The 12318-nt window shown below is 41.2% G+C and overlaps 1 protein-coding gene across 1 annotated transcript in view; it reads left to right on the top strand.

Annotated features, from left to right (window-relative positions):
* The window catches only part of HIP1R (huntingtin interacting protein 1 related), a 141381-nt gene that overhangs the window by 103480 nt on the left and 25583 nt on the right, over positions 1-12318 (top strand). Inside the window, exons 12-18 of the mRNA XM_056535461.1 lie at positions 2783-2844; positions 2947-3019; positions 3762-3945; positions 6327-6415; positions 7291-7407; positions 8364-8465; positions 11231-11425. Coding sequence (XP_056391436.1) covers positions 2783-2844; positions 2947-3019; positions 3762-3945; positions 6327-6415; positions 7291-7407; positions 8364-8465; positions 11231-11425 — 822 coding nt within the window. The remainder of the gene's footprint in view (positions 1-2782; positions 2845-2946; positions 3020-3761; positions 3946-6326; positions 6416-7290; positions 7408-8363; positions 8466-11230; positions 11426-12318) is intronic.

A 12318-nucleotide genomic window follows, 5' to 3' on the forward strand; every position in this document is an offset into this window, starting at 1 on the left:
AAACTTTACTACAAAAATGGTCAAATAATGGAAATAAAAGTACACTGCTTAAAAAAATAAAAGGAACACTAAGATAGCACATCCTAGATCTCAATGAATGAACTATTCGTATGAAATACTTTTGTCTTTACATAATTTTTGTGTGATTTTGTGGTCAACACATTCTACTGGAAATTCAATGGAAATCAAATTTATCAACCCATGGAGGTCTGGAGTCGCACTCAAAATCAAAGTGGAAAACCACACTACAGGCTGATCCAACTTTGAGGTAATGTCCTTAAAACATCAAAAGTCAAAATGAGGCTCAGTAGTGTGTGGCCTCCACGTGACCTCCCTGCAACGCCTGGGCATGCTCCTGATAAGGTGGTAGATGGTCTCCTGAGGGATGTCCTCCCAGACCTGGACTAAAGCATCCACCAACTCCTGGACAGTCAGTGATGCAAGGTGGCGTTGGTGGATGGAGTGAGATATTTCCCTGATGTGCTCAATCGGATTCAGGTCTGGGGAACAGGCAGGCCAGTCCATAGCATCAATGCCTTCCTCTTGCAGGAACTGCTGACACACTCCAGCCACATGAGGCCTAGCATTGTCTTGCATTAGGAGGAACTCTGGGCCAACCGCACCAGCATATGGTCTCACAAGAAGTCTGAGGATCTCCTCTCTGTACCTAATGACAGTCAGGCTACCTCTGGCAAGTACATGGAGGGCTGTGTGGCCCTCCAAAGAATTTCCACCCCACACCATTACTGACCCACTGCCAAAACTGTCATGCTGGAAGATGTTGCAGGCAGCAGAGCGTTCTCCACGGCATCTCCAGACACTGTCACTTCTGTCACATGCTCAGTATGAACCTGCTTTCATCTGTGGAGAGCACAGGGCGCCAGTGGCAAATTTGCCAATTCTCTGGCAAATGCCAAACATCCTGCACGGTGTTGGGCTGTAAGCACAACACCCACCTGTGGACGTCGGGCCCTCATACCACCTTCATGGAGTCTGTTTCTGATCGTTTGAGTGGACACATGCACATTTTTGGCCTGCTGGAGGTCATTTTGCCAGGGGTCTGACAGTGCTCCTCCTACTTCTCCTTGCACAAAGGCGGAGGTAGCAGTCCTGCTGCTGGGTTGTTGCCCTCCTACGGCCTCCTCCCCGTCTCCTGATGTACTGGCCTGTCTCCTGGTAGCGCCTCCATTCTCTGAACACTACACTGACAGACACAGCAAACCTTCTTGCCACAGCTTGTATTGATATGCCATCCTGGATGAGCTGCACTACTTGAGCCACTTGTATGGGTTGTAGACACGGTCTCATGCTACCACTAGAGTGGAAGCACCGCCAGCATTCAAAAGTGACCAAAACATCAGCCAGGAAGCATAGGAACCGAGAAGTGGTCTGTGGTCACCACCTGCAGAACCACTTCATTATTGGGGGGGGTGTCTTGCGAATTGCCTATAATTTCCACCTGTTGTCTGTTCCATTTGCACAACAGCATGTGAAATTGATTGTCAATCAGTGTTGCTTCCTGAGTGGACAGTGTGATTTCACAGAAGTGTGACTTGGAGTTACATTGTGTTGTTTGAGTGTTCCCTTTATTTTTTTGAGCAGTGTAGAAATGTTCAATGTTTCTGAATGTGAAATAGTGCACTGGTGAGAAGGCAACCACTATCTGAGTATTTTATTGCCAGTTCTATGTTAATAAAGACTTCAGAAGGGCTTTAGGGGTAGTGATTACTGACAGCCTTTAAAATGATTCAAAAGTGTGGCTTTGTGGAACAATAGCTGAATGTTTGGCTGCATAGCTAGAGGTATAACCAGTAGGAGGATGGACTTTGTGTTCCCATTATGTAGAACTCTAGTGAGGCCGCATACTGGAATACAGTGTCCAGTTCTGGAGTCCTCACCTACAAAAAGAAATTGATAAAGTAAACAAACATAAAACCTGATCAAGAAAGACTTAACATGTACCTGTTGGTTTAAAAAAAAAAAAAACTTTTGACATGTCCTAGAGATGTCAGAACTCCTTGATCAGTTAGAGGTTTGCGTGCTCAGATCCCTAACAATCAATAGAGCGACCTGAGAAAGAAGCACGAGGCTGAGCTCTTCTCTCCATGCTCTCTGTGCTGGAAACTAAGACAATCCTATTGACTTGCATTGTAAGTTTGTCATGTGGCACAGGGCCAAGAGAAGAACTTTGCACACTCATCTCTCAGCTCGTTCTATTGGTCATTCAGTGTTTGAACACTCAGAACCCACTAGCAAAAACTTTTGATATGTTAGAGACATGTAAAATGTTTTGATAAAAGGAACATTGCCAAATTTAAGAACTAAATCTGTATAACCTTGAGGAACAAAAGAAAGTGGTAACATGATCAACACTTTTAAATATGTTTAAGGTTTAAATAAGGTTCATAAGTGAAGTGTTTTAATAATTAATTGAACACTGCAAGGGTACACAGTCAGAGTTTAGTTTGGCTGATCTCCCCCCATTTTTAAGCCTCCTACACAGCTTTTTCGGTTTAATGGCTGTATTTCAACCTACAAATGAAAATGACAGTTATCTGTCTGCTCTATTTGGATAATCATAAACCTGACTTTATTTTAGTGTTCAAAGAATTGTTGTCGTTTTTATTGCAAAGGATGGTCACACCACATTATGATTGAGATTTCTTTCCTCTTCGTTCATTTTGCATTTTAACTGAAAAAGGTGGCTGGTGAAGTGGCTTAAATGTTAAGAAAATCATGCAAATAATCCATGTTAAACACAGTTGCTCACTTTGTTTTCAAGGTTGTAGAGGATATCTTCCAACAAACATTTGGGCCTCCCAATGGTCTTATGGTTGATGACAGGTAACTATTGTTGTTTTACTCCTGTAGGCCACTTTTCTAACAAGCAATCTACAAAGTGTCATGACAGCTGACCTGAAGGACATGCAATTTTTTGTTTTTAAGGGACCTTCAAATTGAAAATCTGAAAAAAGAAATTGAGATGCTCCGTTCAGAATTGGAGAAAATAAAGTTAGAGGTTTGTATTTGGACATCCATGGCTTTAAACTATTAAAGGGGTTTTACCATGAAGATAAACTGATGCATTATGTAAAATCAGTACATTTTCAGAAATGATTCTACATTGGAAATGAGACAGATATCCCCTTGTGCCTTCTTTGTTTTGCTCTGTTGCCCTTGGTTACGACCATCTTTGGACATTCACTGAGAGGATCAGACATGCTCTGTGTTTCTGCATATTGCTTCTTAGTAGAGTTGAGCAAACTTACAGTAAATTGGCTTGTAGCGAACCTTGCGGCTCGGCCATTGATTACGTTGGTCTGCATAAATTAGTTCAGTTTTCAGTTGCCTGGAAAAGGTGGAGGCTGGACCCCTGCAATCAGACATGTTTAAGGTTGAGTACCCCTTTAATGGCAATATATAGCTGTTGAAAAACAGTAAATTAAGGGTCTGAACGTGTAAAAAAATAAAAAAAATAAAAAATAAAAAATATATATATATATATATATATAATAATTATATTTTTTTTATATATATATACAATTTCCTCAAAGACCTAAAGATCTCTACTTGCTGTTCTATGATAACTTTCATTGTTAACCTACAGTCAATCTGTCCATGGTCATGTGATTAGCACACATGATAGCTCTGATACGTACTGTTATTATGAGTATTACTGCACTTGCTTGTTCATCACATGACCATTGACAGAAGTACTGGAACTGGTGTTCTGTAACATGTTTTGCATGCCATTGTACCAGGCCCAGAAGTACATCATGCAGCTGAAGGGCCAGATTAACACTTTAGAAGCAGAGGTGGAAGAACAGCGCAAACAGAAGCAGAAAGCCCTGGTGGACAACGAGCAGCTGCGAGATGAGCTAGAGAGTTTACGTAAAGAAAAGCTGGACAGTGAAAAACAGGAAGGAATCCTTACAGAAATGGAAAGTATGTCTTGTTAGATATAAAGCAATATGATAGTATGCAAAATAAATGTCAGTCTGTTTGTTTGTTTCATGGATGACTCCAAGTAATTTCCTGAAAAGTGTAGACAAACAAAATGCTTAATTATACTGAAGGGATTTGCTAACATCTGCCAGGAGGTTGAACTTGGCAGGAAGATTAAACTTAGTTATTCTAAGTGTTGTAAACCATTATTAATCTGCCATCTTGATTAAAATGAAGGCTAGATGGTGTGTTCCCTAAACAATGTATTAATTATTTCTATTGTCTTCATAACAAAAATTTCAAAAGGACACTTTTTTAATTTTTTTTTGTGAATTACAACTATTATGCCTGAGTTTACGTCTGTAAAATGAGTATTCTAAGAGTCTTCCTCTGCTTTTTGTACAAAGTAAGGTTTATGGTGCCCTTCTCCTGCTTTCCTGATAACCAGTCCTATACTTTAAAGGGGTATTCCAGCCCCTTAAAATGTATCCTCTATAGACAGGATAGGGGATAAATTGAATATATCTCCAAAGATAGAGAATGTATGGAGTGCATGCCAAACAACTCCATGCAGCAGGGGGCCCATTCTGGAGATTGCAGAGAGTTTAATTTAATTATTTATTGTTTGCACTTCATTTTTCACTCGATACCCTATAACGACAAAGTTAAAATGTTAGAAATCTTTGCTAAATTATTTAAAAAGGAAAAATGAAACTATTTCATTGACATGAGTCTTTTTATTTTTAGCACAAGGCCTCAACATAACAATGTTCAAAAAAAAAAAACGAAGGGTCTAAACTTTCGGAATGCACTGTATATCCCTCTTCAGGTGTTATTTGACTACTAGTGTGCAGTACTACAGTAACCTGTCTCCAACATTTATTGCATTGCATGCCATATTTATAAATGTAGCTACATTTTCACAAACTATTTTATATAGTACAAAAAATAAACTTTTTGTAAACTAAATATATAAAGTTCAGTAAAGTGGATATGTACACAACCATATGTTAATAAAGTAAATGTAAAGCTGACCATATAAGTTACATATGTGTCTGCAAGGCCTTGTAATTTTGGCAGGACAATGTAATGTATATGGGGGCCTCTCAACTATATCCCGCCTCTTCCTCCACAAGGAGGAAGAGAGAGAGACATGTTGGGTTTCAACTGCTTGACCCATTTGTTCTTAGGATATAAGCAGTCACCAGAAGTGTATGGCCAGTGGCTTGTTCTCCATTCAGGACACATGCACACAACTGAGCATGCCTGTATATGGGGGAGGGGAGTTTGGTGGAGACATAGTTAAATTGTTGGCGGAGGTGGGTCACCACTACACCCAGTGATTGCCTGAACAGGCATTGTCTAATGTTAAAGGAGATCTGTAGTGCTCTGAACTTTATCTCCTATGCGAAGTATAGGGGATAAGTTTTAGATCGCGGGGGTCGAGTGCTGGGGCCCCCGCGATCTCCTGTACGGGGCCACGGCAATGTACAGGAAAGGGAGTGTTCCGTCCCCGCATGACGTGGCGGCCGGCAACCCCCCTCCATGTATCTCTATGGGATAACTTTCAGAGCACTGCAGATCTCCTTTGAGACAAAAGCAGGAAGCACTGCTAATTGGTGACTTGGCACCATCGGTAGAGCAACAGCTTGGGATCATGCAGGCAGGTTGAGAATACTGAAAAAATTAGAGACTGGACAACTGCTTTAACATGTTAGCAAAAAAAGAGAATTTAAAGAGCACCTGCCATCAACTAAACTGTCCCTAATCTTCTTCTTTTTAACAAAAATTGGATAAAAATTCTTATTTCACATTCACAGGAGCTGCTCGGGCTCCTGCCATGTGCGAGGGAGGAAGCCAGGCGCAACGTCGCCCTTCTAATGTAAATTACTTTGCAGAGCTATAGAAGACCTTGATCAGATGAAGGGGAAGGGAGACCTAATCCTGTCTTCTTGCAGGGCAGCGCTGCACTGACAATTGGCCCGCGCGTTGGCTCTCTTGCTCATGTCCTGGCCATGTCAGCAGCGTGCCCTGCTGTGGTGCGAGCACAGCGCTTGTTCTTGCCTGTCTGATTGGCTGGGACATGTAGAGAGACCCCTAGTGGAGGGTTTTACAAACAAAAAAAATGTAAATATACATTCTTTTTTTTTATTTTTTTTAAATGTATTTAGGAAGTTGTTAATTAAATTACTCTGCAACATATACATTTTTTTAATTTTTTTATTGATGGGTGCTCTAAAAGTAAAAGTATTTTCTGGTATCACTGTTCTGTTACATACTCTTAGAAAAAAACTTGTTTTAAAAGCAGGGCGGCTGTTTCTAGAACCAGTATTGCATTACTGAGACAATCTACACTATACCATATTTTTCTCTGCTTTCAGAAAAAGTTCAGGCGACAGATTTGCGCTACAATAAACTGAAAGAAAAGCACAATGAGCTCATCAATGTTCATGCTGGACTTCTGAGAAAGGTAATTTATTATGTTCATTTACGATGTTGTTGACCTGCCCTGTAATAACTTCTAAATATGTCCTGACATTTCACAAAAAGTCGAGCATGATATATCTGTGACCACTACACACAGTGCTCTAAATAAGAACACTTCATGGTAATGAAATTTAAATGTTCTAAATGAAATGTCACAGAAAATGTAGCCTCCCTACAACTTTTCATGGGACAAATTTAGACGAAAAAAGCAGTCTAAATGGTTTGATAAATTCCCCTCTTTATTCTGAATCGTGGGAGACTTCTCCTATGATACTTTTTTGTCCTAATAGAGCATATAGACAGTTGCTACCTTCGACACAACCTGTCGCCTCAAGAGAACAGTGTTCAGATGCAGTTTTCCTCTGCTCTCTGCAATACGGCAGAAAGCAGAAAAGTAATATTGTCACCGGACAATTCCAGTAACAGAAGAGGGCACGGCGCCTTCCAGTCACTCCATGCCCCCTCCTGCCCAAACCAACAGGATTCATAGAAGTGCAGGGTTTCACGCACCATCTTAGGTGTTGGCACAGGGCAAAACTAGCTTGACCAGAAGCAGCGGCATCCCCTCCCCTGTGACTGGAAACCAATCATGGCCGTTGGCAATTAGTTACTTGCAACGGAGGACGTAGAACACTATTCGAATGCAGTTCTCCTAACTTATCAGATCACAGGGCTGGTATATGAGGCCCCAATTATCTCAAAATCTCCCTGTCTAGCCTTATGGTGTGGGAAACTTGACATATCCACTTAAACATGTTAAGAAATAAGTTTTAATGACTTCTGATGATGAGACTGTCTGTTTAATGCTGGCATGAAACTATATTGCACTTAACTGTGTTGTCTTTTTATTTTGCCCAGAATGCTGACACTGCCAAGCAGCTCACAGTGTCACAGCAGAACCAAGAGGAAGTGGCACGTATCAAGGAACAGCTGGAGTTTCAGATGGATCAAGTGAAGCGCGAGTCAGAAATAAAGGTTAATTGAAACATTTGAATTTTTAAAGACTTGACAGGTTTTCTTCTACACAAATGTGTCAAACAGTAGTCACTGCTAGACTGCAACTGTGTGTGTGTATACCTTTGTGCTGTTCCATTGTATCATTTAACTTTTATACCTTTATGCTGTGCCATACTATAATGAAAACAGCACAGCAATGCACTGAATTACAATGACTCATGATAACCAGATTGATATTTGGTATGCATTGATTTACAACAGACTGAAGATAATTACTAATATTATGCATTCCGCTACAAGGACTGCTCACACTTTTAGGTTATGTTCTAAAGTCACCAGAATCTGCAGTATGCATTGATATATGCTGTTGAGATCTTTAAGCCCTTAAGTACATAGGACGTAAATGTACGTCCTGGTCCGCTGGTATTTAAAGCACCAAGGGCACACATTTACGTCCTATACATGACGTGAGCAGCCAGGGACCCGCCAGTAATGGCAGACATCAGCAATCAAGCTGTCTGCGTTAACCCCTCAGATGCCGTGATCAATACAGATCACTGCATCTGTAGCAATGCGGTGCTTTCAATGGATGATCGGCTTGCCCGTGGCACTGTGCCGTGGGGATCTGATCATCCAAGATGGCGGACGGAGGTCCCCCTCACCGGCCTCCGTCAGTCTCCCCGCGTTCTCTTCTCTGGTCTGACATCGCGCAGACCAGAGAAGAAGATCGCCGATATTACTGATCAGGGCTATGCCTATTTATATTAATTTATATTCTAGCCGGTGTATCTAAAAAAGCCTGGATTGCAGAATGATGCATTGTAGCATTCTAGCAGAGAGCTTTGTGCTGCTGCTGTATTTAGCTCACAAGAGCATTGACAAGACTTAATACAACTGTGTCCACTTCTCAGTTGCTATAATCATCAGTATTTCTCGTGTGATATCTGATCTTCTTCCACCATTAATCTTTGTAGCTGGAAGAACAAACTTTTCAGATGGAACAGTTAAGAACAGAGGCAGAATCCAAAAAAGAAGATTTGGTTCGGTTGCAGCAAACTTTAACCAATACTGAACAGGTATTTACTGTGTGTGAGTTGCAGTCTTTTGTAAGGTTTCCTCTACAGGTATGTTCACTCTCCACTCGCAGAATTCTGCTAGATCTCATCTGGCGGCGGCCGTAATCCTTCGGCGGTAGGACTACGGGGACCTGCATTGTCACCATTGACGGCAATGCAATTTGCACACAATTTTGCCAAAAGAATGAACATGGTCATTCTTTTGATGGATCAATTTCAATGGTGAAATTATCCACCACTGAAATTCCTTAGTGGGAATGGGTCCACGGAAGGCGCATTCACACCAATGTTAAGGTTCACACAGCGGAATTCCCAAGCGAAATTCATCGCGTGGAAATTTTGTAGTGTGAACATACCCTACTTTGTGCCCCCTAGGTAAAAGGGCTCTAAAAATAACTATGGATATTGGCACATTACGTTATTGTTGCATTATAATATAACGTTATTGTTGCATTATAATAATCTCTCCATAGAGAAGCAGAACGTTTTTACACAAGGGTCCTTTTTAGTTCTGTCCTCCTCATTACTATGGCAACTGTTGGTGAACACAGTTCTTGAGGAACTTGAGTATTTTATATATTTTTTTAAAAATCAGATCTTTTAAGTTTTAAACAGTTTTAGACAAGAAAAAGAAAACACACAAATACCCCCCCACCCCCAACACAACAGGTCCATGTCCACCGTAAGTCCATATCTTCCTGCATCTTCTAGAAGAGTAGTAGAATGTGCAACAAGGAAAAGTCCCAGATAGCATTTCGCCCAGTCCCCAACAAAGTGAGATCGCCATAGGTTTTAAACACTGTTCACACACAACTGTTCCACCCTGCTAAGACCCTTTCCAGAACGCCGCATCCTGAAAAGAGAAACTCATATAAACCAGGGTTTTGCCATAAGGGAGTAAATTTAGAACAGCCTTCCAGTTCCAACATACTTTTAGCCCGTCCCCAGATCTTATACAGCAATCAGGTAGTAGGTGAAGTGTCAAGTGGCCTGATAAGGGCACCAATATCCAGTTTTCCCAGTGGGCCCTAGAGTTGCATACCCTGCCCATCCCCTGAATTGGTGCAGTTGGGAAGCTAGGTAGTACAACCAGGGATTAGGAAGAGCCAATCCCCCAGAGGCCTACCCCTCTGTAGTGTTTCCAAACTAATTCTCACTTATCGGGCTTCCCCAGACAAGCTATTTTAGATGGTTTTTACTACAGTGATCCCATTAGTTAAACAAAACAGTTCTATTAGCTGACTACAGGGTAGATAAATGGTTTTAGTATCTGTGGCTATGTTTGCATCTAAGTTGGGTTAAGATTAGTCATTTAAAGCGCAACTGTCATGAATTTGTACCCCCATAAACTAATTATAAAGAACTTTGTTACCCTGTGATTACTCTTCAGGCATACCTTTTGCTGCTTTCTAGCAGCTTTGATCAGGCTAAAAAATGCGCTCCCATACGGGAGCGCATACGGCAGGGGGGAGCTAAAACCTTGCGAACCCATATGCTTTTCTATGCGCTCCCATATGTAATTCATTTCAATGAGCCGGCTAGAGTGAAACGTTCGGTCGGCTAATTTTTGCGCCGTATGCGCTTTTACAACCGGATCTAAAACCATGGTTTACCATGGTTTTGGGTCTGGTTGTAAAAGCGCATACGGCGCAAAAATGTGCCGACCGAACGTTTTACTCCGGCCGGCTCATTGAAATGAATTACATAGGCGAGCGCATAGAAAGGCATACGGGAGCACGAGGTTTAAGCTCCCCCCCTGCCGTATGCGCTCCCGTATGGGAGAAAACATGAAGTGAACCCAGCCTAAGACAGTCAGCAACAGTCAGGTGTGGCTATGGCCCCTGGCCGCCATGCCTTTCCCCTGTATGTCAGTGCTGAGACCGCTGTGTGATTGACACACAGGTCCCAGCTCATAGGCCCCTTATTACTCTTATCTGCAGCGGCAAACTTTCAAATGTATAAGAAAAACCAGTGCCCGTTCTCCTATCAGATTACAGTGCTGCTGCAGCGGGTTAGTTTTCATAGCCTCCCACAGTGAGCATTGGTGATGGTATCGCAGCTTACTGGGGCATCGGGAAAGAGCGCCCGCAGCACAGCGCCAGGAGACAGTGTTCGTCACATCACCGCTGCTGCGCCAGCACTGTAAGCTGATAGGAGAGCGGGCCGCAGATGAGGATCATAAAGGGGCCTATGCACTGGGACCTGTGTGTCAATCACACAGCGGTCTCAGCGCTGACATACAGGGGATAGGTGTGGCAGCCACGGGCCATAGGGACTGTTGCTGACTGTCTTTTTAAAGCATTTTTATGCCTTATGAAAGCTGCTAGAAAGCAGCAAAAGGTTTGCCTGAAGATAAATTATAAAGATCTTTGTTACCCTGTGATTAGTTTATGGGGGTACACATTTGTGATAGCTGCCCTTTATTTCTGCAACGTGCCTTGTGTTTGTCTTGTTAATAAACCTTACTTATTTGTCTCAAACCACAAAATTACTTGAATTTTTTTGGCTAAATCCACGAGGATCACATTGGTGGGCATCCATGGGATTGGAATTCTTCCCATTTCCAAGATTGTGTACTTAAACCATATCCCTTCAGCATTGCTCTGTGATATGTTAGAAAATATCTGTAGTCTAAGTCACTGCTATCTGTACATGTCAGAATGTCACTTTTTGATTCTAAATTGGAGATTACTTTATTTATTTTTTAATCTGGTTTCAGCTATAGTGCATTGTTTTTCAAGCCTTGTGTTTTTTGTTCATTTTAGTCGGCATCCACATTATCTTCAAAGCTGGCAGCACTGGAAGCAGAGAGGGACTCACTGCAAAGCCTTTTGTCTTCTAAAGAATCAGAGTTGTCATCAGTTAAAAATGTGGCTCAAGAGACAGAGTCTTTATTTAACCAAGAGCAAGAAAAGAGAGCTAGTGAGCTGCGGGACTTGAATGAAAAACTTGACAAAAAGGTACCAAAAAGTTATCCTATTTTACAAAAATTTAGCTTTTACTTTAAGGAAGTTATTGATTTTTAATTTTTTTGGTGATCATCAGGTGGCTTGTGCATGTCATGCCATGTGTTCTGACCATCCTATACTGATAGTCTCACTGTAAACAATGAGTGATAACAGTGCCTATAAGTGATATTAATGCCTATAAAGCATGTCTTGGCTCTATATAAGCAATAGAAATAGGATTTCTAGGGCAACTGTTTTTTTTTTTTTTTTTTTTTTTTTTTTACTGTGTTCAGTTCTGAAGACCTTACCTACAAAAGTATATTGATGGAATAGAAATGGTTCAAAGATGGGAAAGGAAATGGTGGAATGTGTCTTCATAAAATTACCTATTGTTTGAATATTTTTATGTTAAATGCATTTAAAAAAAAATTTTGTTTTATTTTAAAATAAATCTGAAATCTTAGTTTTCATGTTTGCCCAAAGCCTAAATTTAAGCGGAGACTTCATAATGTGGAGGCAGCTTGAAAGTGATCTGTTAAGCATTACAGTGAAAGGTGACACCAGTGTACAGCAGTCTTTCAAGTTACAATATTAATTGGTTCCAGGACAACCATTGTATGTTGAAACCATTGTTTGTTGAGACCATAACTCTATGGAAACCTGGTAATTGGTTCTGAAGCCACCAAAATGTCATCCCAAAATAGGAAAAAGTGAAGATTAAAGAAAAATAAGTAGATAACTAATATAGATAAAAGTAAGAAAGATCTGCTGGAATCTGTAAATCTGTCTATTTCAGTGTTTTTCAACAGGGTGCCTCCAGCTGTTGCAAAACTAAAACTCCCAGCATGCCCGGACAGCCTTTGGCTGTCCGGGCATGCTGGGAGTTGTAGTTTGCAACAGCTGAA

The sequence above is a fragment of the Hyla sarda genome, chromosome 1 (assembly GCF_029499605.1).
Source record: "Hyla sarda isolate aHylSar1 chromosome 1, aHylSar1.hap1, whole genome shotgun sequence".
NCBI classification, from domain to species: domain Eukaryota; kingdom Metazoa; phylum Chordata; class Amphibia; order Anura; family Hylidae; genus Hyla; species Hyla sarda.